This window comes from Seriola lalandi, unplaced genomic scaffold (genome assembly GCF_002814215.2).
Source record: "Seriola lalandi dorsalis isolate HSWRI2012SDOR001 ecotype SW California unplaced genomic scaffold, Sedor1 jcf7180002054898, whole genome shotgun sequence".
NCBI lineage: Eukaryota > Metazoa > Chordata > Actinopteri > Carangiformes > Carangidae > Seriola > Seriola lalandi.
Window position 1 is genome coordinate 4,635,248 of NW_019525450.1, and position 26,332 is coordinate 4,661,579.

The 26,332-nt window shown below is 41.2% G+C and overlaps 1 protein-coding gene across 1 annotated transcript in view; it reads left to right on the forward strand.

Annotated features, from left to right (window-relative positions):
• Positions 1–3,061: 3,061 nt before the first annotated feature.
• The window catches only part of LOC111672274 (collagen and calcium-binding EGF domain-containing protein 1-like), a 31,862-nt gene continuing 8,591 nt past the window's right edge, over positions 3,062–26,332 (forward strand). The window contains exons 1-2 of the mRNA XM_023429660.2: positions 3,062–3,458; positions 5,034–5,114. Coding sequence (XP_023285428.1) covers positions 3,346–3,458; positions 5,034–5,114 — 194 coding nt within the window. The 5' untranslated portion in view covers positions 3,062–3,345. The remainder of the gene's footprint in view (positions 3,459–5,033; positions 5,115–26,332) is intronic.

Consider the following 26,332-nt stretch of genomic DNA (forward strand, 5'->3'; position numbering starts at 1 on the left):
ATACAAACAAAACAGGGACCCACTCATCAAAACATTGCTCTACTGCACTTGTTCAGGGCAGCCTAAATTTAATGTAAGTCCCAATCATCTCAAATTAGACACCTACATATTTTTCTGCTCAGTGTTTCGGTAACTGGCATTTGCAAATAACATTCATCAGATTCTTCATATAAACAGAGTGTGTCAAAAAGTGTTCAGGAATTTAGTTGATACTTTAGTTTCTTTAGATCTTTCCACAGGAAGGGTAATTAGAGGAATTTTCCATTCTTTTTTATTCTTGTTAGGACCAGTAATAGTTTATTGGTGTGCATGTAAATATATGAATTCCAAGCAATGCTTAGGACTTACTGGTAATTGTTAGAAGCATATTCACAGTGGCTAAAACTAATGAGCACCACAGCTATTTCCATTTTGTGCCACAATTTTAAAATCCTCTCTAAGTCCTTTGGGAAGTTAAGGACACTGTCTTTGCTTTTATGTTTCACAACTGGACACTTTATTCATGAATGACAAGAAGTTGGTAACGATGCAGAATGTGGCCCCAGCCCTCAATGAAAAACACATTTCTTCCAGCCTGCGTATATGCAGATAGACAAACACCAAATAAAACCCACAACCAAAGTAAACCGAGTAAGGAGACTATCCTTCGTGGGAACAAGAGAACTCGTGGCCTGTGTGGTCGTAATAACGAAGCAGCCATTTCAACAGCTGCCTTTTCCTGTGGTTCTTTAATAATGTTGCTTTATATATTTTATGAATTTATTTGATTCTGGAGGGAACGGAGCCAAAGGAGACTGTAGAGTTTAATTTGATGTGCTAGACCAAGTTACTGTGTGCATGCATGTATACAGTATGTGTGTAAGTGAGTGCATGTGTATTTCTAGTATGATTCATGTGTGGTGAACAAAACCAGCTGTTTCTATTGAACAGTGGCCAAGAACTCCATGCACCAGGGGGAAATAGACGGTGTAAGAGACCAAGGAGTACAGAGTTACCTAACATCGCCTGACCATCCACCGACCACTGCGCCGTGCTTTCCACTGAGGTGACTCTTGGTCAGATCTGCTCTCACAACAATGGAATAACCATTTATGACTTCCAGGGAATCATCAGGAACTGCCTACAGAATTAACAAGTAATGCATCTGGCGACCAAGTCACCCTGAATAAAACTGATTAATATCATATTCAAGGATGACAAAATCCCCCTAAGTGTTTTTTTGACATTGTTAGTATACTGTTCATTACTTAATACATTTGTTGTTTTGTAGTGATGTATGTGTAATATGCCACTAAAATTTATTACAGGATAATTAAAGTTTGTTTTTTTTTCTTATTGGGTTCTTCAAGCACAAAACAGTGAGCAATATGGTACAATTTGGCTCTGATTTCACTTAATTACTCATCTACAGGAGGTTGTTATTAATACAAATTACAGGTTGTTATTTGTATTAATGTTATTTTAAATTAATTATATGTCAAGTAGAGGAAAAGAAAGATACAGCATCTTCTCAGTTTACGTTTTGCTGTAATGTTAAAGAAATGACAGAAATATTCTCTTCAACACTGATAAAAAAGTTCCTAAATATCCTTGTTTCTGATGATGATGTGGACATGTCAGTTCATCACAATAATGTGAAAATACTATTTCTGTACACAGTGTACAGGGCTAATCATGGGCAGTCCAACTCTTAACGCCTATGGCAAACTTACAGCTTGAGCAATCAGGCTGTGATTACAAGTATGATTAAAAAAACACACACTAATAATGAGTGCATAATTATTATTTTGAGTAAATGGATGTCTATGAGGAGGCTGTTTCAGGAATCTTTTTCCTCTCTCTTCTTCTGTTTTTGAGTCCTTCTCCTTCTGCCTTTAACCAAACCATTTACAATTTTCCAATTTTGCAAGAATTTGCATAATGAAACAGGATCCAAACTAGTAAAACAGAAGTTTTGTCTCATCTGATGCAACATATTTGTTGTCGCTATGGCAACACCCTGCTCTTTTTTAACTTTTGCAAGGATCAGAGATAAATTTCTTCAATCATTCTTGAAATTTGGGACACAGCTAGGACTTTAGAAATAGCGTGCATCATGTAGACTGTTTATAACGTGCCAACTCCTGCTACAACAAAATCCAATCAGTTTCCTGTCAAGATTACGCAGATGACACTCATCTTTACATATCTGTATAATATGTGTCTACTGCCTGATTAAATGCACTGCCAAATCAAAAGAGGGTGGCAAAAAGGAAAGACTGAAAGTTAGAGCTCGTCTTGACTCTGCCACTGAATCATAATGGATTGAAACAGCTGTCAGAATTCATGAATTGTTAGTCCATGCCTTTATATATAGAATACTTATAATGACCTTTTCGGTCAGACAGCTGCAGCTTAGGCTACTGAACGCTGCTCCAGTCCCAACAAGTGGGCTCCCTTTGGGCTGAAATACATCTTGAATCTTCTGCTCCAGCATCAACACACAGGACCTCACAAATTGGCATTGGTCTGCTTAATCCAAACTTGGTGAAGCTGCTTTTAGCTTCACATATATGGAACTTGATGATGATGGGACATACCTCAACTTTTTAAAGCAATGCCAAAAAAAAAAGCATCTGTTCGCCAGATTGTGCTCTCATTTGTTTAGCCTGTCGTAATATTGTCAAAGTGTTTTACTCTTTTACAGTTACAGTGAAGCACCTTTTGACATTCTGTGCTGTGCTGCTGTGATGTAGTCAGCACATATACACAATTATTTAATTTTTCACATGTCACAGTGTCTCATAGCGCCCCCCAGTGCCGGAATTTCCCTCCAGCTCATGTTGAGAAACTTAATTTGGAAATGTGTGTTTTGACTTTCAAAATATCCGCAGCATGAGCTTTGAGGCAATTATGGGATTATTATTTATCATTATAATTGTTGTTATTATTATCATTATTATTTTTGTTGTTGTTGTCATTATTGTTGTTGTTATTACAAGGGTATAAGTCATCCCACCGATGGGCAGTGAGGCTGTATACTCAGTGGAAGTATCCTTCTTTAGAGGCAGGAATGTAAATCCAGAGGGATTAGTGAGAACACACGGAGCTGTAAACCCTTCAGTAGCTCTCCAAGGGGTCTCAGCCTCAGTGCGTAAAGTTGGGACGGGGCTCCGGACGCACGGCGCAGCACTCACTATCCCACAGGCTCCATGTGTGTCACCTCTGCGGGATACTTGACAAGGATTTCTGATATTTTGATAGCACTACCCTCGCGGGTCACTGACAGATGAAAACAGTGGCGTTGTGTTGACGTGAAGGCGTTTTTCCTTGAACAGATCATCTGTCCCGGAGCGCAGAGGGGACATGGGTCAGCTTTATGGTGCGACTCTTTTACCATTTGGCGCTATCTGTGTTGTTTTCCTGTGGGAATCTGCTGCCAGCTCCATCAGGACGACGCTTTCAGTGGACACCTCGAGGTAAGTCTCACGGACCTGATCCTAAAAATATCTTTACCTTCTGTGAACCTCATCCATACGTTTAATGAGGGGTGAGGATTTTAATCATGACGAAAAGTAAACGTTTCAGACACATCATTATTTTTTATGTTTTTTTTAACTTGAGCCAAATCTTTTGATTGTAGTTTGTGATCTACAGTGTGAGAGTAAAGCTCTGTAAACTTCATGGAAACATCCACTCCACTCACATTAACATTTCATTTACTCAAAACAAGGACTTCTGTGTCAGATGAGTGCACAGTGCCAAATCTATAATAGAGTTTAGCCTCTGTTTTATTGGTTGCTGCTGTTTTTTTTTTTTTTTTCGACTTACTGTGAGAGCATTCTGTCAAAGAGCAGACCCTCAGATGAACCGCTGTAGCGCGTCTAATCTAATGTGATTTGCAAGGAAATGCAAAAGGCAACGGGGAACTCCAAATGGTTGGAATCGGTCGCGGTGCAGAGAGCCAAATGTTGCGTGTGCTCAGACATAACATGACAGATGCTATTAACGTGCCCGGGGAGCCTAGGTCCTGAGGTGAAGAGAGGATGTGGGGAGCACGTGAACTCAGAAGGAACAGACCACTGAGGAGCAAACTGCTGAGCAGCAGGTTAAACCTCAGATAATAAACCAACAGTAGGCTAATGTTTTATTTTACTTTCAGATTTATGTTTTACATGTTCAGTGTAAACTCATTGGTTTCAGTTACAACGGGATGGAAACATCCACATACTGGGATTGATGGCCTCAGTTAAATGAATGCATAGTTAAAACCTTTAAGAGTCTGTACTGTTTGGTGGAAACAGTGTAGAGTGTGTATGACTGCACTGTAACACAATATACACACACATTCATTTCTTGCTTCATGATTTGGAGCTAGATCAATAAATCAGCCAGGCCATACATGGCCAGATAACACATTACAGAAATGCCAAATATATGTTTGAGGTCAGACAGTAACCACTGCATAGTTTGTCCATCAGTAAGCACTGGCATGTTTTCAACGGTAACATGTTTATTATCAGTATATCTTGATCACGATTCTTTGATAATCAAACTTTAAAGAATCTTTGTCAAAAATGTTGGTTTTGCAACTAATGGTTATTTTCATTATCGATTATTTTCCTGAGAATCAATTAATTAATTAATTAATTTTTGTCCCATAAAACGTCAATTATTTTTCACTAATTGATTAATTGATTAATCATTTCAGCTATAATGTATAAATTAGATTTTTTTTTCATCCCTCGCAAAAAAATAGAAAAAAAATCCCGTGTATCAGGCAGGCTCGATGTATAATGTCTTATGTGTATAACAATGTGTGAAAATAGGGACATTTTAGGTCAAAGTACTGTTGAGGTTTAACTCACCAGTCTTTAACTAACCAGTCAGCTATGGTGGAACTGGTGGATTAGGGGTTAAGGCATCGACCATGAAGATCTCCTGTTCATGTCCAGCCCTGGACCTTTGTTGGATGTCATTCCCCGTCTCTCTCTACCTCTCTTTCATGAGCATGTAGCAGTGTATAAAGTTTCCATGTGTCTTTGTTTTCTCAGAGCGGAGTGTCCAGATAGTAAGATCCTGACAGTGGAGTATCCCTGTGTCAGAGCAGGAGGGAAGAACAGCACTTGTTTCAGGTAAGACACCAGGTCTCCTTGGCTCTAATAAGCCTGAACTACTGAGTGAAAGATCAGCAAGTTACTCTACATTATACATTCATATTTTGGTATTGAGCTGACTGTGTTTCCCTGCTGCGGATACTTGTAGGGAGATCTTAACTTGAAACTTTCTGGGGTTATGGAACGGTTTCTGTAACCGCTAAACCACCCTGCCATGTCGTTTCCACAACTCCACGCTGTATATCTCTCTTTTGGAAACTTTATATATCCACTTGAGAGAGAAAAATAATAATTTCCTGAAGACTATCACTCATAGAACGAAGATGCAGTTGGTAAAAGTGTCGTAATTTGTCAACCCGAAGCAGCTACTCTTTTTTTTCTCCTTACCTTGTCTTCCTCACTCTTTTTTAATAACCATCATTTATTCTAACCTCATTTTGAAGTTTGTTAGTCACTTTTCCTTTAACAAAGCTGTTATTACTTTCGGTGTACAGCAGTTTCCATCTGCACTGAGCTGAATTCCACCAGCCTGGCTCTGTGACAGTAAAACAGAACTTGAACTTGAACTTTCTCAGCTTGGGTCCAGAGCTAAAACATTTAGGGAAGGCATCCCCCTCAGGGAGTTAGGCCTGCATTATAACCTAAAAAGTAGAAGTAGTCTGACAGGAGAGGATGTGATTATTTTTATTGCACTGTATCCATTCAGAGGATGACAGAGAGAACAGACTTCTTATAGTGATTACTAGCGATAAATTTGGTTAAACTATGGACTCATGAATGTTTTTGTAATTTAAATAAAGACAAATACAGACAAGACACACACATGTAAAAAGGTATAGGGGGCAGTATTTGAAAGGTATGACATATTACTTGAAGAAATTGGCTCCTTTCCTGCTCATCTTTCTCTTATTACATGCCGTCTCGAGGGGTATAATATATGATACTGTGCATTGATATCATATCGTATGAGCATCTTGAAACATGGGTTAAAAGAAATACATGAATCCAATGCAGACATCACGGCAGGTTGTAAGACTTTCAGCTCGTGATACATCACGTACAACAGGAGAGAACCAATGTAAATCGCTCACTTTGACGTTAACATAACTCTCTTCTGCAGCCAAACTTTGGCTTGGATTTGGTTGTTGGCGTAAGAAGATCCTTTAATAAATGAGGCACCGGGTCTGGTGTGAGGCCAGACCATCTGATCTGTTTACTGTCAAGGTTAGACTGTAACAGGCTCTGCGTCTCGTTTAATTTCTGGCTCCGCAAGAGATGTGTGGTGCTGGAGGAGGTGGATTAGACGAGGTTGTATTTTCCTTTCCATGTTTCTCAGGGCGGTTCAGCACAGACCTGGATCAAATAGATTTTCGCAAATAACTTCAGGGGCAACCAGATTGATCCATTGTGTCTGCGCATAGATATTACTTTCATGTTTCAGCGGGAGCAGCATGTGGGTCCACACAATGCTGATGAGGAGGCCATCACATCTTTTCATTTGTTTGGACTGACAGAAAGTTGAAGTTGTAGTTTGTCTAGATGGATGTGTGCGCCTCATCCACTGCCTGCATTCACACACAGTGAATATGGTGGTCGTAGTTAATGATGTGGTTCTTGGATTTAGAAATAACATTTAGTTACAAGTAGTAAAGCTAGATGATGTTTGTATTTCTTGAACTTTTTATCTATTGATTAATGGTTTTGGAGAGGAGATTTGAAAAACCTCCATCATCCAAACTCCTTAGATACCAAGTTTTGTTTTTACTCCATCCCACATGCACCGCAATGCATCTGGAGAAATCTAAAGCTTGCAAAGGACCTTGTGTTGCTAACCTAAAACTGGACAATTAAAGTTTTTAAACTGTATTTGACCCTCGCCTGGTCAGTCTAACAGTCCAATCTGTACCCGCAGCTCTGCCATGTCCAGACAGACTGAACATTTTCCAATAATTTCTGGTTTTCTTCTCTTTATTTCTTCACCTGGCACTACGTTCTCGTATTCAAATAATCTGGGAAAAAGTCATATTCCTACAGTTTTGATTGAAGATGACATGTGAACCATTTGGAAAAATTTACACCCTCCCAAAGAAAGTGGACTTAGTTGCTATCAAAACAGTGAAGCAAATTATGGCACTTAGGGTACTTACATTATGTAGCAACTTGAGTGAGATTTTATGAAAGGGATCCTTTGATGCTTAAGACAAGTGTAACAGTCATATTTAAGAAATATTGAGAGATTTCTTAGGATGATGTCCAAATAGAAACTAACATTATTTAATGAATACAGATTTCGCCAACCTGTTCTCCCCACACTTCTCTCAGTTGGTTCCTATCACCATCGCCGATCTTCTCGGTCTCCCTCGTCGTCTTCTTCTGCTCGGCTCAGGGTGTGTTGCTGTGGATAAGAGTGTTTGCTAAATACATAAAATGTAAATGTAATGTCTCAGAGGGTTTTGTGGTGTCGTGCAGATGTAAACCCTTGCTGATCTCACCATCCAAACAAAGAGCGGACCGGCCGCAGGTCTCCTCCCCCTCCGCTGTGGTTTTCACAGCGATGAGGGTGAATCAGCTCAATTTCTACATTTCTATTGTTCTGCCTATTTCGTGTTCTTATTCTGTCTTCGCTGGAGGTCAGATTTCAGTCAGTGCCAAGCCAAATATACATGGTTTGTACCCAGAGTCTGCCTTGATGTGAGTGTGTGTGAGCTCGCCTTGTTTATGTACAAGTCTGTATGAAGTGTCTCTGTATTGTCTGTGCTGGCAGTGAGAGAGAGAAGTTAATTTTCTGCTCCTTTCTGAACCCTTTCTCTCTAAACACTCTCAGCTGTGGAGTCCAACTGCAACAGGACTGATGGGCTCCACTGAACTATTAACCATCCTTTCACTCGATTGGCATGTTGTTTTCGTTTAAATACCCTGCAAGGCTCGTTACAGCAGTAGATAACACCAATAACATCCTGCTGCAGTGTGTGAGCTCGGGCTCTTGCTTTGATAAAGTGCAGGATGATGATACATGCCACGGAGAAACGGTTGATCTTTGTTCTCACACTTGATGCTTCTTTTGTTGTCACTGTGATCCAACTATCAGTGGCATCATTATCATCTTGTTTCCCATCATATCCTAGATGTTAATAAGCAGTGATCATCTTCTCACAGAGGGACAGGGTATCCTGATGATTCTTGCTCGTACAGTGAGGAACTTTATCACTATTTCCAGTTGCGCATTTAAGGTGAGAGAAACTGAAATGAGAAATGGCTTGAGCTGAAAGAGTAGAATTTACACCGGACCGAACGAAACGCCCACCTCACAGTTAAGCATTCAACTGCAGCACCTCCTCTTACTCTGCAGGGGAGCCCACTGACGATGCTGGTTTCCTGATGGAGTCACTGAACTGCGGCACTCACTGAGATTAGCAGTGTGTTCGGTGTTCAGTGCCACCATGTTTGAGTTTTTAATAATTCACACACCTACACTAAACAGATTGTGACAACTATGTTTGAGTAGGTGTGGGATGTCCTGAGGGAAAAACACTCACACTCTGTAAGATCACAAGAGTTTGTCATACTGAGCAAACAATAAAAAAATCCACTCTTTAAAAATCTTGGGGAAAAAAAAGATGTATATATTTTGCTGGAAATCTATATTATGGTCTGTAACATAAATGCAGAAACAATGTTGAACTTTCATAAGAATTTAATGTGAAGCAGCAGCAGCAGCAGTAGGATGTTGAGTTTGCTTTAGCAGTAACTTAATACAACTCTGACACAATGTGACGAGAGTTAACACTGAGCAGTGAGGCTGTTATCTGTAAGATAAAACTGCACTGGATTACAGACTCAATCCCTCATTCTTAGGGAGGCAAACTGAATCCAGTGCCATGACGGTGGGGTCCGCCTCAACCAATAAAAACTACCGTGTAGGTTATTGATGAATGTAAATACATAGAACTGGAAATATATAATCAAAAACGGGGTTTGGCTTCATTAAAATGATTAAAGGATTATGACTATAAGTGGGAGGACTAAGTGAGGGAAAGAGAGCAATTGGGATCATGTGTCCGGCTTCTTCCCATCATCCTCCCGTTTCATTTCTCGACCTCACTCTCTTCCACAAACACAAGTGCTGAGCATGGCGTTGGATGAAAACAGTGAAACTCCGGCTGAGAGAGAAAGGGGAATGCTTACAATCAGTGTTTCTGGACTTTGCCTGCAGGAATATCTCAGTGCTGAGTCACGCACACTTTGGTCATTTTGGCTGAATTTTTGCCTCAGAAGCATCTTAGTGGGGGTCTCTGATATCATTACACTGTTGGCTCCTTCCATGCATTTTTGCTGTTTAATTTGTCTGAAAAACGTCCACAGAGATATTCGTTCACTGGCTGTCCTCACAGACTGCACACAAATACAGACCGACTGCATCATTACCATTTGCCATCAGTAGACATGGACACTCCATTGATGGAAGATTTGAAATTCACTAACTCTTTCCAGTACGTTCTGCATCCTGATGCTAACAACTGTTACTAAGACATACTGCAAGCTTTAATAATGTGAGGTTTAGTGTAAGTCAGCCTTTGATTTTTAACCACAACCGCTTACAATCCTGACTCATGCTACCTGGGCAGGGTTTGCCTCTGTGGACGTGGGAATGTTTGCTGACTTCTGATCAGAAGGCAGGAAGGCTTCTCTACACCTGGCATTCACATGCGTCTCACATGTGGATTGTGTTCATAACAGATATATTGTAGCAGCATCAGTTTCCCCTTTGCTTTGCCAAAGTGCAGTTTGGATGAGGGTTCTCTTGTGATTTTCATCCATTAAATCAATACACATGTATCTGGAAATATATTTTAGTAAAGTAAACATCCATCCAAGCTGCTTTTATCAACAATAGCAGTATGTTTCCAGAGATGACAGTGCCTGTCTGTCGATTGGCAACGGTTCAGACTGAAATATCTCAACACATATTTGATTGATCAACATAAAATTTGGTATTTACTGTAATTCATAGATCCCAGAGGACTAATCCCATTGATTCTGGCGATCCCCCTTTTGGTGAACCAGTTGCCAGCAGGTCAAAGCTTTCACTTATCCAGTAAAACTATTCTCATCATCCACCGGAAGGAATGGCACAAAACAAAAAACTGGCACAGAACTTGTGGTTCTCTGACCACAAAAACTAATCAGGTTGACATTTGTGGTTTTGAGTGGGATGAACTATTGGATGCATTGCCATGAAATTTTCTACACACATTCATGTGACCCTCAGGAGGAATTGTCGTAACTCTGGTAGTCCCTTAATATTTCCTCTAGCGCCACCATCAGGTCAGATTTCATTTTTTTGCATGCTATTGGTTTATAGACCAATGACATGCCCATCGGCTTTGTGTTTAGTGCTAATTAGCAAATGTTACACAGTATTTGCTAAGCTAATGGTGGACATTGTGTCTGCTTAACATTAGACTCATTGTGAACATGTTAACCAGCTGACTGAGGCTTTTAGCTAAAAGCATCACTGTGCCTCTGTACAACCTCACAAAGCTGCCAGCACGGCTGTAGACCCTGTGCTTCTTCTCTGGATATGGATAAAAGATTATTTCTATCTATGTAGCTGCTGTGTGTGGTGTATATGCTCATTCAAACCCAGAAGGTATTAACACAAAATTAACTAATCACCACACCATTTGTGAGATTTTGCTATAACTTTAGCTTTAACTAAAATCAACTCAAGTGGTCCTCAAAGGCTAAATCTGCCTCTTTACGCTGCCCACCAAGCACAGGAAACAGATATTTGCAATTTTTAAAATGTTATTGGGGAAAAAAATGACATAATAAAGAAAATGTGATTTACATAACAATAACATCATGGGAATCTGAAGCATATTAACTCTAATTCAAACTTCTTGTTTTGTGTGTGAAAGGCCCAGAAATATGGAGCCACAACTCTTTAAAGACCACATAAGTTTCAGTTTTGTACTTGGTCGCTTTCAGTCTGTGAACATTGTTGTTGGCTTCACTCAGACAATTAAAATCTTTGCTGGTTTGAGTTGTTGAACTGCAGGGTTGGGATTTGCTTATTTCCCTTAGTGAACCGCATTGTGGGTCTTTTTTGGGTTGAATTAGTGCTTTGGACTTTGCTTTGTGTTTTATGCAATCTGTAAGACAGCCTCAAGGGGGTTACTGAAGGTTAGCAATTTGTTTGCTGATCTCTACAAATCAGTTGTTCCCTTTCTTTCTTATACAATGACAGCGCATGTAATCATATTCTGTCTTGGGCATGAAGGTCTGTCACAAAATGTCTGCAGAGTGGATACCAGTGGTTTTGACGGTCATGCCACAGTGTATGTTTATAGCATAATTTGAGTGTTTGTTTAGTTTTTTTTTTTTTTGGTCAGACAGGATGAGGTGAAAATGTAAAAGACCTTGTTAACATGTATGGAAAATTATCTTTAGGCGAAGAGTCCTTCACAAGCACCAAGTCCAAGTACAACCCCCCCACCCAAAGTTGCCCTGTGTGTCACCCAGAAACATTTAAAGTCTTCATTACTGAGACCCGACTGAGACCGACTCAGCTCCGGGCCTGGACTCCATCTCCATCTCCACTCTACAGCTTCCTTCTTTCTGGTAGAGCTGAGCCTGTGTGATTTGCTCCAGAGAGACAGAAGCCAGGCCTCTGTCTAGTAGCTTGAGTATTAATGCAGGGGTTGAGGCCAGGTCAAATGTAATAAACAACAAGTTTCATGCATGTTAAGTGTTGTTTTGAAGTGCACATAATTACCAAGTTTTGACAGCTCTGTGCTACCCAGATGAGGTCAGCGAGGTTAGTGTTGAGAAACTGATCCTGTCCTTGTACTTGTCAACAGTGATCATGTCATTTTGGGGCAAAAAGAAATAAGAATGACAGGAAACACTTTAGTCAGTCTTGATTTGACCTGAGCCGCAGCAGCCACCACTTGTGTCCTATTAATTCCACCTCAAGGGGACGTGGTGCCCTGGGACGGGGTAGGATGAAACCACAGGGGGATCATCTCTGGTGTGATGGCCCCTCTGAGAGATGAGGATGATTAGACCTTCAGCAGTTAACACTCTAAAATAACACTGGGCTGGGAGACTCTGAGGGTCACAGAGTCACAGGGTGAATGACACTCTGGCTTCAAACTCTTACATGCTGGATGACTGACTGATTGACTGGCTGGGATGATTGATTAACTAACTGACAGTTGCTAGCTGGGATCCAAGTGTGTATGTGATGAGTGTGTGCGAAAGTGCACGTGAACTTTGCTCCTTGACACCTTTAGTGCAGATAAAGTAGCGGTATCTCAGAGTCTTAAAGCTCCCTCTCATCTCCTTTGTTTCCTCCTGGATTTATGGCATTAGACTTGGCTCTCACCTCAACTCTGGATCCTATGTGGTCTCTGCACATACTTTCAAAGCTGCTAACCTTCCCCCACACACTCACACACATGCACACACACATCCTTACACACTCAGTCAAGCCCCAACATCACAAAATTAGTCAGTGTGAAAGGAGGGAAAACTGGCCAACTGAGAGCTTGTTCAGGAAAAGGAGCAAAAACACAAATTAGATACTAAATAAACACTTTGGTAATGAGTTATCTAGAAAACACTGACATGACTGAGGCAAACAAGACACATACACGATAAAAACAATAGATAAAGAGATGAAAGCCAGAGATATATCATCCCAGTAAATGAGGAAAAAAACAATGTGGCAAGCTGCCGCATGGGGCTCACCCACAAACACCATGTTTGTTATTCATGCATTCACCCAACTAATTGGTAATTGACCCAACTAAGAGTACATATAACAGTTGTTTTAGTGATTCAGAAACAGTCAATGTCTGTCACTCACACACAGAAAAGTTGAATCCACTCATGCATTTTTCTTTGATAGTAATCTGACACTTAACACACAGAAAACTCCAGAAACTGGGTAAAACAGCAGGAGAGAAGGATGATAGAATAACTCTCTCAACACAGTCCTGATCCCAAACACAGTTCTTACTGCCCAGTTTTGGCTTGATACTATGCAAAGCTGTCAAAAATATAGTGTCGACAGTTTCTCATCCATGGGGTGTGGTGCTCATGTGGAGTCATATGCAGTCAAGATATTGCAGATTACTCATACTTAAGAGGTGATACTTGCGTAATATACGGTATGTGGTGTAAAAATATGAATTAAATTATTAAATTGGTTTATAATGTATTTAAAAATTACTTACATTTTGTTACCTGAGGTGAATGTGCCTTTTTGGTTCATGCCCCCAACTCATCACATCTCACGCTAGCCAACTCTTTAACATCTTTTGAATCCCCTTTTTAAGGGACGATTTGTAGGTTTTTGCTGCTTGCGTTTTCAAGACAAGAGGTTATAATACACCCTCTGAGTAGAGCTACGTCTTCAGGACAGATTAGAGGCTACAGTGAGTTGCTATTGGAAAGTGACGAGACAGGCAGGGGCTAGCTGGTTAGCATGCTAACTTCAGTAGAAGAAATCACTTGATAGAGTTAACATTGGTGTTGCTTTCCACTGCTGGAGACAGCTTTTGGTGAGTGAAGGAACGAAGTTTGATGCTGAAGTTGCAACCTTTCTTCTAGACTGGTAAATAAACAGCTGTTAGTGCTCACGTTGGCTATGTAGCAATAGCATAACTTACAAATACCTTTGTTAGACTTCACTTCTATCAGAAGGTCTTTTCCTAAACGCTCCTGGACCATTAACAAGCAGCATAGAAAGGATAATAATACAAAATGTTAATAAAAAATATGCCCAGCAGGGAGAACTACAGGATGGTGGCAAGGAAATAAAGCAATGCAAAGGAGAGGGGGCTTCTTTTTTTCTTTTTTTGATACAAACGAAATAAAGCTGCAGTCTGGCTGAGTGCTCTCCTCAGTGGGGGATTTGCCTGGAAAACCACGTAGAATTCTATCAAAAGAGCAAGAAGGGGAAATCAGAGAAGCTGCTCAGTGTATTTCTTCTCTCTGCTGTGTCATTCTCTCGTTGGATGTCTCTTTCTCTCTTTCACTCACTCCTCCTTGTGTTTCTCTTTGTCCTCTGTTCCTCTCCTCTTTATTTTCCTCTTTGGATCAGAAACACCCTAGATACCCAGATAACATGTAATACAGAGCACCTGCTTCACACACACACAAACAGACTGTACAGTCTTTGTGTGTTAGTGATGTTTAGTCTAACTTGCTGCCTTGTGTGTGGTCTGATAAAACTGTGCATGTGTGCAGTCCAAAGCAAAAGAGCAGGAAATTACTAACCATATTTATGTTGTACTGATTCAGATTTTATATACTGTATCCACACTGTCTTTTTATGCCACTTGACAAGACTTGAGTTTTTCAGTTCAAGTTCCCTGGTGTTGTGCATAAGACACTTACCAAGACACTTCAGTGTAGGGGGTGGGTGATATAACGAAAATATACTTGATGTATTGTGGCTTGTTCCAGGTGGGACGTAGTAAATGACTATATCACAGACATCGAGTACAAATTTTCAAATAATTGTTTTAATCCGCTGGCATAAAATTCACTTTGACTTTTCATTTCTCTCGCTCTTTCCTATAGCTCATTGCCCACCCATAAAACTACTGGGTGTGTGTGTGTGTGACATAGGTGCAGTGTGTGTGAGGAAACTGGAGAGGGCAAAAGACGCAAAGCGCCAAAGCGAGTTTTTACGTTTATACGAATTTAATTTGTTGTGTTGCTATTTTCTGCCTTTTTGCATGCAAATTTAAAACTGGTTCAATAGAAGCCACTAATAAATAAACAGTAAACAAGAATGTTTTAATGCATACAAATGTTGCAGGGACTAGAATCATCATGCTGGTGTATTTTTATGCATCAATCTTGCATTTACAAAGTGCTTTAGAGGAGATTTTAAAATATCAAGATATATATCGAGTATCATGATATAGCCCTAAAACTATCGCAATATTATTTATAGGTCATATCACACAGCTCTACTCTCTCTATTACGTTACTATTTACACCTGTTCTTTTCCTGCTGTGACATGTCAAAATGTCTATTTGACAACAGCTGTAAAGCAGTTACAGAGACTGACTGACATGATTGTCTCCGGTTAGTCCAGACAGGGTTAGCATGGCATATGTTTACTGTTGCCAAAGCTCGAACTGGGTCTCGAACAACACATGATTTCTTGCGAATAGACCCTCTTCCTCACTGATGCTCTTCTCTGGCCTCTCCTTCCAATCAGCTTTTCTGGGCAAATTGCAGTTGCAATAATTACAATAAATTACTCAGGGGGCAGCATGACAGTTCAAAGGCCTTATTTTAACTTGTCACAGCAGTAAACCCACAATATCAGTAATGGCTCTGTTATACCAAAGCCACATCCGAAACCACCTTCTTGCTCATTCATTCATTATTCCCTTCATTATATGCACTCAGTGGTTTACACCGAATTGAGATCATCCTCACTTATGTCATCACTGACATATGTCCATGCATGTGTATTATTCTGTTATTATTTTTGAATTTTCAAAACGTAGAACATGACGTGGGAGTGTTAGCAGAGAGTAGTGTACATGGAATGGACACTGGTGTGTAGTATCAGACGCAGAGCTGCAGATGCCGTGCGTAGGAGACAGATGCAGTGAGGAAGAGCGAAGTATGCAGAATGTATCACATCACTGAGGTGCTATTCATCTGTATCTGGTTGTGCAGACATAGGGCTGTTTTCTGCACCAGGTGATGAGAAGCAGACCTGTGTGTATGTCTGCACATGTCCACATGTTCTCTGTCCTATGTGCTGTATGTTGTGTGTGTGTGTGTGTGTGTGTGTGTGTGTGTGTGTGTGTGTGTGTGTGTGTGTGTGTGTGTGTGTGGCTCATACACTGCAGGGTTGAACGCTCAGTGCCTGCTGGGATCTGCAGTCAGAGGTCCCCCTCTTACAAGCCATAAAACCAGCCATTATAATACTGCTGTTGCTGAAAAAACTTCCTACAGCAAGTATTATGTTGTAGTTTTTCTGACTTGAATTGAAACTGTGCACTGTTGTCTATGTATTGAGTGAGTTTAATCATCTCACACAGGACGGTGTTGTAAAAACCCTGTTTCCATCCTGAAAAATGTGTGGTTTGTACATGTTATCACTCGCACACTTTACATTTCACTACTCTGCCCAGTAGTCTTGTCCTCCAGTGATAGGGTTAATACAGAAATGGACAAATAATAAACAGTAAAATTAGGTGCTAAAGCCTGTTACTTCAAACAGCAGGAAAGCCCTGACTGAAGAATGGAAGGAGGTGATTTGATTTGGCTCTGAAACAGGTAACGAGGACCAGATGCCTCCATCACTGTGCGTGTCATGTGTTTGGACATATGTTTATGAGTAGTATGTGAATATGTTTGTGCAAGTGTCCATGTGTATGTTGTTATACTTTGTAGATGTCTGGACTGAAGATCACTACATTTGATACTTGGGTGTGTGCGTGTGTGTGTGTGTGCAGGTGCACATAAATGAGATCATACGTTAGGCTTGTAGCTGTGTGTGTGTGTGTGTGTGTGTGTGTGTGTGAGTGTGAGGGTAAATCCTGCCAATGCTGCCTCACTTTGTAGATGTCTGTTGGTATTGAATTTGATAAACTGTAAACATGTGTGTGCATATATGGTACGTACATATGTGTGTGTGTCTGTGTGCGTGTGTGTGTTATGGTGATGAAATTACCTTCAGTCTACTGTTTATCATCCATTGAGGATTTTAGTGAGTCACTGACAGCTCTGTCTTCAGCTCAGCCCTCATCATTAAAACTGTGGATAAAGTAATTTTTCGCCCTCGGCTCATGAGCTCAGGTCGTTAAAGTGCTTGGTGAAACCTCCGCTCTCGCCATGGGGAAACAAAATCGCCGACTCACTCATGAGTGCAGCGCATTCAGACCGAACGCGATCCACTCATGGGTTGTTTGCATTGCATCCAGAAGTCCACAGGGGCATCCTATTCAAACTATCACTCTCCTCTCTCCCTTAAGAGTTTCCTCTCTGTGTGCTTTGGATGGTGATCAACATATCCCTGTTCATTTTTCTCACACTTGGAGCTGATACAACATTCTTTCAGCAGAGCTATACCGCTCTCAGTTTTGCTGTTTGGTTGCACTGAGGAGCACTTAACGCTGTCCCCGTCTTCATTTTCTCAGAGAGGACTTTTACGAGGCCCTTGAGTTACGCTTCCTGTGTTTAATGGAGGTATAATTGTCTTCGTAGAGCTATAGACCAGAGTCGGACCTCCCAAAAAATTCCAGTCATCATCTTCCATCTTTTTCTAATTAGTGTGCACCTGAACGGCCCTCTGGACAAACACAATGGTTGTGTTTTGGTGTACAATCTGCTCTGGATTAGTGTTTTTTTCAGCCCCTTTTTATGGCTGCACTGTCACTGTCAATAGCTCAACAAAACAAATCATCGGACAATTGATAACAGACTGGAACGACGCTGTTGCACCGTTGTTTGAAGTTGACAAGCCCGACGGGGTACATGTTGCTGCGTGTATGAAGCTTTGTCTCATGTAACAAAATTTAAACCTCAGAGTAGTGGAGGTGTGGAGAGTAACAGCCGGAGAGTTACAACTGAAAAGAGTCATTAATCTCTCTATACCTCCAAGGATTTTTCAACACAAAGGGAGTCACACGGCCATTTAGAAAACCTGGAAGACCTTCATGGTCTTATCAGTCTGTTACTTTGAGCCTCAGGTACAGTCTCTGGTGGGATATTTAGCAAAACGTCCCCTTTAAAATAGCTTTCCTGTCTGGCATGAAAATTTAACAAGACACATCGTTATGAGGGAGCTGTCGTTAGCTTGACCTCACTGCGTAGCTGCTTTCACTCAGCCTTATCTCGCACTTACCCATCCTACTCTGGTCCCTCTTTACCCCCCTCTCTCTTCCCTTATCTCCATATTGGACCATCAGTCCCTGACTCCTGCGCTATACATTTAGTTAGCTGTGTTTCATTCACATTGATATATATTTAAAAAGCATTATCCAAACATCCATGTAAAAAGAAGTGTGTCTTTACACAGCTTCTCTCTCTGTCACACACACATACTGATGTGGTACATTCATCCACGTAATCCTATGGCTTTGTTTCATGCCAGAAAATTGTACAATGACTTATGATGGGAACACATTGGTTTGGTAAATAGTGATATTGCAGTATTTCCTGTTGTTTCACAATGTGGGCAGGAGTTATCGACATCTGGTATCAGTGGGCCAGTTTGTGACTCAAAGTCTGTGTGGCCTAAATAATTACAGCGGTTACAGGCAAACATAGCTGGCATGCATGCGTTTAGCTGGCATTAAAGATCAATACTGATGAACACAAAAATCTCATAAGGAGTTGGATGAGTTTTCTGAACAGGCAGTTGATGTTGATGGAAGGTGGCCTAATTTTCATTTTAGTTTTGGTAATATTTCAAATGTTTGCTCCCAGCTCTCTGCTTAGAAATATAGTTGGAAACATAGAGTGTGTGTCCATATCTGCCCACGTCTTCCCTCACATCTTTTCTGTCCTTTGCTGTCAGGTAGGATACCAAACCTCCAAATCCCTGTGGACTTGGACAGAGCAGATCACGTGTGTGTCTGTCACAGAAAGCAGCTCAGAGGGTCAGAGATGCCACATTCCTGCAGTGACACTGAGCCTGAATAGGTCACAGAGGCCAAAGTCCCCTGGGAAATCTCTGTCAACCCTGAGACACACACACACACACACGCACGCACGCACTCATACACGCACTTCAAGATGTGTTTATCACAATCATGAAATAAGGGAAAATGAGGCAATAATAAATGCCAGAGCACTTACAAACCCATTTAGTTTTGACCAAAAACCATAGTACTTATAAGACACTTTGAAAACCTGGCATGTGGTGTGAAAATGCATCATTCACCTCCGTTTCGTTAAAGTCTGCTCAGTGGTTACTGGGAGATTGTGCGTGACGAAATGATGTAGGGAAATTTACAACATGTCACAATGAAGTGGTGAGTTGCTGCATCATCCTGCATCATCAGGAAATGTGGTCTGTGGTGTCTGAGGTTTTGTGTGTGATGGAACGACAGATAAGCAGGAAGAAGGAGGTCTGGTCCCACAGAGACACTTTAATAACCATTCCAATGAGATGATCCCACTTACTTTCTTTAATAGTCATTTTATTTTAGGAAATTTACTAGCTTAAGAAATTGCTCAGTATTTTGGAGGGTAGAGTTGGATGTTTTGTCAAACAACATCTGGGCACAGGGACTGTGTGCCGCATGCCGACGTCTTGTCAGCACATGAGGTTGACAGGTTTGGTACCATTATGCCTGTACAGAGTAAACTTTTAACAAAACTGCATGTGGCAACAAGCACTATAGCCACAACGCTGCACAGGAGTGCTGGACACATGGATGAACTGTTGTTTGTCAAATAACAGCAACATCAAGTAATTGCCTCTAAGATAAGAATATTTCCCATAATGCTGAACTAGTCCTGTAAGTGAGATATAACACAAGATCATGAGGCTTGTTTTTTGACAAACCAACCCCTTTTCAAACATGATTTTTGGGTATTTTACAGCTAGGGAGATGAACGTGGCCAAAAAACAGTTACCAAATGTAAAACCCAGCAAAATTTCTGTTTATATTATATACATTAAGTAATGTTAATTAGGTGTTGGCAGGCAAATTTTCATTTTACTTTATCGTGAGCCAGACTAGTTGTTTCCCACTGCTTCCAGTCTTTATACTAAGATAAGCTAATCAGCACTTGGCTCCAGAGGCATGAGGGAGATATTAATCTTCACATTTAACTCTCAGCAAGAAAACAAATGATATATTTCCTAAAATGTCCAACTATTCCTTTGACATCTTAAAATGACATGGGTGGATGAGAGGGAGAGGGAGGGAGGGAGGGAGAGGGAGGGCGGTCAGCAGGCACCCATAGAAAATGTTCATCTCAGAAAATCAGAAGTATTAAAGCTGAGTATGAGTGTGTCTGTTCAGATGTTCAGTGGTTGTATCAAAGTATTGCTGTGATCCTGGAATGATGACAGCGAGGAAATTAGAGCTAGAGACAGAAGGTTTCAAGGGTTTTTTTTAAAGAGGGGGGTCGGGATGGGAGAACAGGAGGAGAAATGATGGAAAGATGAGGCGAGTGGGGAGAGGTGAGGCATAACATAGGAGGAAGAGAAGGAGGAGGAGGAGTGCAGGTCAGCCTGTATTCTGGTGGAAGTGGTTCAGACCTCCTGTGCTCCCAGTCAAAGCTTTCTCTGTTAGGCCAGAGCTCTGATGTTTCCCCTGAGGCCTGGGTCCTGGAAGTGGGCTAGCAGAGCAAATAAACAGAGAGGAGGTGCTCACACTCGCCACACTAACACCTTTACATATGTATACTCACACAAGTTAAAAAGAATACACACACACGCAATTATACGGCAACACTAAAGGAGCTTAACATGTGGCTGTGCTCAACACCTTCACACCTTCATGAGAACCCTGACGTGTACAGCGGGTTTGAGTGGATTTTTGGAGTTTTACAACATTTTGTATTTAGGATGGACATTTTTAAATTTTTCATCTTTAAACAAGCTGTCACTAGTTGGACTTTGCTGCTTTTCTTGGTTGTACTATGAGGCAAATGAGTGGAAAGTACAAATTAGATTAGCTTATAAAGAAGCATAAATATAGTTTCACTGGGGATTTAAAAAAGCCTACAAAGAACTATTGGACAGAACGCCTTATTAAAAAAAAGTATTAAAAATCCCACCAGCAGAAAAATATTAAAAACATTGAAAAGACAAAAACAAAACACTTAACATCAGAAATAAGCAAAGAAAATATATACAAAAAAAAAAAAAGAGGATGGCAGGCCTCCAACAATGTGCTACACCTCAGGTTTATTGTTGGTCTCATCATGCTAATGTGTTTCAGTATAATCCTTCATCACACCATCACATGCAACACGACCAGCCAAGTTCTTGAGCTGCTCGCAACTGAGCAAATAAATCAATTACAGCACGGCTGATGAATACAACATGCTGTACTTGTAACACATATAAGCCACATCAGTAAGAAGCATCCATCAAAATGACAAGACGTACACACACACATGGCCGGTCTCCTGTCCTGGTGTGTTAAGAGGCCGTTGACCTCCAGTGAGCTCCACTTCCTGTGTTCCTCCCACCAGAGTCCCAAGAGGGAACACTTTAAGCTGACAACAACCTTCATGGCTGTCTTTTAACCATCCTCCTCTTCCTCCTGTCAGTGTCCTCCCTCATTTCTTACACGTGGCATTTCCTCCCCCTTCACCCCGCTCAGATCATCCCACATTCTTGCAGTAAGAGTCGATACACAGATAAGAGATGGGATTAATTTCAGAAGTCATAAAAACAGACCAGTACAGGAGTTTCTTATGATATTCCTCATATATAGAAACTCTATATACAAACTGAGGTAACAACACTTTGTAATGTGAAGGGGATTCATAATGCAGAGTGACTGCAGCATCATCTATGAAAAGCATCATCCATGCTGTTCCCTGATCTCTGGACCCCCGCGCTGTCAAGGTTGGGGACTGGGGAGGTAGCGAGGTTTTCTTGCGGTGCTATAATGAATATCCTGTCTTTGTAACACATTCCTGCTTGCAAATGCACAAATAAATCATGGTAACACTGGATGGGAAACCATAACAGTGAGCGTTCCCCCCTCTGGAAGGAGACCCCTTGCTAAAGCACATAATCTTCAGTGTAAAGTGATCCAGGCCCAGGTCTGCCTCTGGATCTTGTCTTGGTGTTTTCTCCAGTTCCTCCATGCTGATTTTGGCAGCGGCTGCAGCAGCAGACTGGGGTCGTACGTGGGGCTGCCTGCACCCCTCACTGGGCAGGTAGCTGCTGGGTCAGCCACTGCCAAGACCAGTGACTGATGGGAGATAGTTGGTACCCAACGGCAAAAGAGGAGGATAGACAGGGGTCAAGTTTAGAATGATCTGAATGAGGTCAGGCCAGTGGCATGTAGACTCAGTGTGGAGTAGTTATGACATAATGGATTTTACACATAATATTTTTTTCCCACCGGAAATCACCAAGAGTCATTTTGCTGCTTAGAAATAATTCTTAACTGAGAAATCATTTTAGCAGTGGAAGGAAAAACATTTCAGTGGTTGTTAGAGGTTTAACAAAAGCTCTCAGCAGGATCTGTATCACAGCCAATGGCCGAGGCATTTTCAATGGATCAGTATTAGCTGTGTAATATCCAATGCATTTCCAGTTCTTTGTTTTTTATAATTATCACTCTGGCTACATGAGCTGTCAAAAACAGCAGCCAGCAGTCACAATTAATAATATTCACACTGACAGTGTGTTAGCGGAAGCCAAGAGAGGCTGTCCAATTCCTCTCCAAACCTTTGTATCATTGATGTATTTCCTAATGCAGAGCAAATCAGTCGTGAAATGTACAAATTGTTGCCAATTACTACATATATGAATTTTACTGTGGGCTTACAGAGCCAGAACAGTCAATAGGCCAGCCTTTACAAAGTAGGTACATACTTAATACAGGCTGAGCCATGACCTGACATAAGATAAACACAAGGACAAAGCAGGACAGATAAATATACTGTGTCATGTTTACCACTCAGTACAATGCATTCAATTCAGTACAATAATTGTGATGAACTGAATATTTCATTTTGGTTGAACACTGCAGTGAGTCTGTTAATGAGAACTTTGTGTGAATCATTACATCCACGTTGGTCAGAGAGGTCAGTCCGAAGACCCAGTTTTCAGCCCCCCACACGGTCTTACAGCTGAAGTCCTGTGTGCTCCAAGAGTGCTGTGCTAACCCTGCGCTCCAGGGCCGTGACTGTGACAGTGCGTTCACTGCTGAGTGAATTTGCAGGAACAAATTAAAAAAAAAAAAAGCGAGACAGCTTGAGGTATCCACAGCATTACCATCTGCAGCCATGCTAGCTGTCCCGTGAGGCTAAATGCTAACATCAAATCAAATCAAGTTTATTTATAAAGCTAATTTAAAACAACCTTAGTGCTGTACAATAAAATACAACAAGAAACACAAGACATAGAAATAGTTCTTATGTGATATGTTAATTATATCATGGTCTGGGACAGACATGGAACAGTTTGAATTAAAAATAATAGATAAAAGTGAAAGATAAAAACCTTAGGGACTCAAAAGCCTATGAAAACATGTAGGTTTTAAGATTTAAACTTAAAAACACATCAACATGCTTACATGCTCACAATGTCAATGCTAAGGTGCCAGTGTTTTCTAACATTAGCAGTAAAACTGAAACTACAGCTGATGTGCAGGTATTTCGTCATAAACCAAATTTTTTTTTTTTAGATTTAAGGGTCAGGGGATCAAACACTGAAGCATCAGGTTAAATTCTCCAGGTAGTGATTGCTGTCCCTCAGCCAAACTTTGTTTACAGCGTTTATACAAAGAAAGAGCTTTTCATCCTGGGAAATCAACACTCGAAGTCTAGCGTACAGATATTCCTGTTTAGTGCTGTAATGTAAAAGTGGCTGTTATAGGCTTTGAGCGCTCCTGGCTTCGGCAAATCTTAAGAGGACAGAAAAATATCCCTGTGAATGAAATAAAGATGGAAAAAGCAGACACCTCATCAGGTTTCATGAACAGAGGGCAACGGTGAGGCCAACAACATGTCAGCCTGAGGAGAAGGGAGAGAGACAGAGATTATGTCAACAACTAGCGAACCAGTGGAGCAACACTGTGAAACAAGAGGCTGACATAACGTCCTGAATATACACTGACATGTTTCAAATCACAGGAAAGATGTAGGGCGAGTGAAGTAAAAGTGCACGGAGGGGACATGAAAAAGGAGAGAGGAGGAGACGGAGCCTGCTAGCGTCATGGATCGCTCTCGCTAATAAGCCCTGACTGACATTAAAAGGCTGTACCCAATTACTGGATGGTATCCCAGCCCTCACACAGACTCTCACTCACACGCATGCTGTATGTACAGATGTAGAATCACAGACATGAACATACACACACACAGTTAGACTAGTCTTGGGATTTGTACATTTTTTAATCACAGCTGCCGATAGCCGTAATAACACCACTACAACTTCTGAAACTATTACACTGACAAAAGAAACAGATGTGTATTCCCATCAGACACACACACACACACACACAGGTCATCGTAGTGTAATGTGTAATGGTCTGTGTTTTAGAGTCATGTTGACCGAGCCTGTTGCCAGTATGACCAACATACTTTCACATTCCCAAACAAAAACACACGGGTCACCTCTCCCTCCGTCCTCATCTGCTTGTCCAGACACCCCGGCCTCCCCTGTGCTGTCTGTCAGGAACACCCAGGGGAGAGCTGCGGAGGCCTGTTGACGTATGTGGATGTGGAGGGGGGGTGTGGAGGGTGTTGCAGGGAGATAACATGGCTTTCACTGCTGCTGTCCTGGTCCTGTCCTGTCCTGTGATTTAGATACTGTTACCCTCTGCTACACTCTGTCCTGGGTTGTCAGTTTTGCTCTGTTTCTGTTTCTACAGTGCCACCAGGTTTACATCTTTTTAACTCGAGATACTCATGGGATTCAGGATGAACTGTAATACACAGCTAGCGTGGCCGTAGACTCTTGGGCTCATGTTATGCCTGAAAACAATTCATTCATACATTCAGCTGGGTGACCACGTGTGAGGCCAAAAGTGTTTATAGCCGTTCTAAACGGCCACACTTGTTAAAAGACGGAGGTTAATAGAGGGAGGAGATGTGATATCATTTAAAGATGGGGATAACGCCACACGTTGTCAGTGTCTCCTGGAGGAGGTTCATAGTGTTGCGTTCGCTCGGTCACATGAAAAGTGAGAGAAACAGTTCCTTCCCCTACACACACCTCGTCCGTCACTGCATCATGTGCTTACTTGTGGCTATAGGTTAGAGAAATTGTCGGACACAGCTGCCTCTATTCTGACGTCAGAAAGGTGAGGGTGAGAGGGTTTATGAGGCTGTTTGACTGTTTGAGAAGCAGTTCTGCTGAAACCTTTAGTGTTGTTAAATTACCTGTACTATACAGATAAATAAATGTCTATCTTCTTTTAAACTCATCGGTCTACTTTGTTGGTACTTGCTCAGCTTTGAGTAGTTGCACACACCCTGGCTCTTTTTTCTGTCTTTGGCTGTGCACCATGTTTCTGTGTTTTTTTTCTACCCTCACTAACCTGTCAGTAATAGAAATGAATAAAGTCATAAGAACAAATGTTGGTTTAAATCATCAAATACAATGACTGTTAATGAAGACTTGAGTTATGAAGCAAAACAAGATGCTGGGATGACATGACGTGTGTCTTCTTCAGATTCAAACACAGACGTTTACAGATTAGTTCTGACATTAGACTTTGTGTCTAAACCGAGAGAACAACAGGTATTTTATTACCTCATATTACATGATCCCGTTGCTTAAAATGAATCACTGAATTCAGCAACGTTCAATAGTTGTACTGCAAATACTCAGCTGCAATAAATTTATATCGGAACTGCCATTAAATCTGTATCTGTCCTCTAAAAGACTTAATCCAGCTAAAGAGTAATGAGATCTGTTAGTTATTTTGCAATAAAACACCTGCTTTCAATAGGGATGCCTTGATACAACTAATTCCGGTATTTCTCAGGACCTGGTGTGCTCTTCTTCCCATTGTTAAAATCTGTTTTTGTCACTGAGTGTAACTTGTTAAAGCCATTTCTTTTATCAAAGGTAACGTGGTCAGAGTTTGCTGTGGTACTGAAAATTGAACATTGTAACTGAGTGTACCCTATCTACCCATCACTGCTAGAGGTTAATGATAATGATAATGACATTCAAAAAGAAACAAAGAGTCAGGTCAGATTCAGCACCTCTATCAGTCTGGCGGCAAAGATATAAACTTATGGAGTTCCCCTCCAGGACAAACCTGCATCTGCAACACATTATCCCAATTTAGATGACCGACTGATTGATTGATTGATGGATTGATTGTCAGACTGACAGACGGAATGAGTGACGATGTTCGTCTCAGCATTCACTCTCCTGTCTCCACCTCTGCTCCATACCCGGCCCTATCCATCCCTCTCAACACTCTGCGGCTACAGGCTGCAGATTAAAGCTGCTCTCATCTGGATCTCATCAGTTTGGGCCAGCCTCACTGTTTTATAGGTTATTTTTCATTCAGGAGAAGGAGGGGGTGGG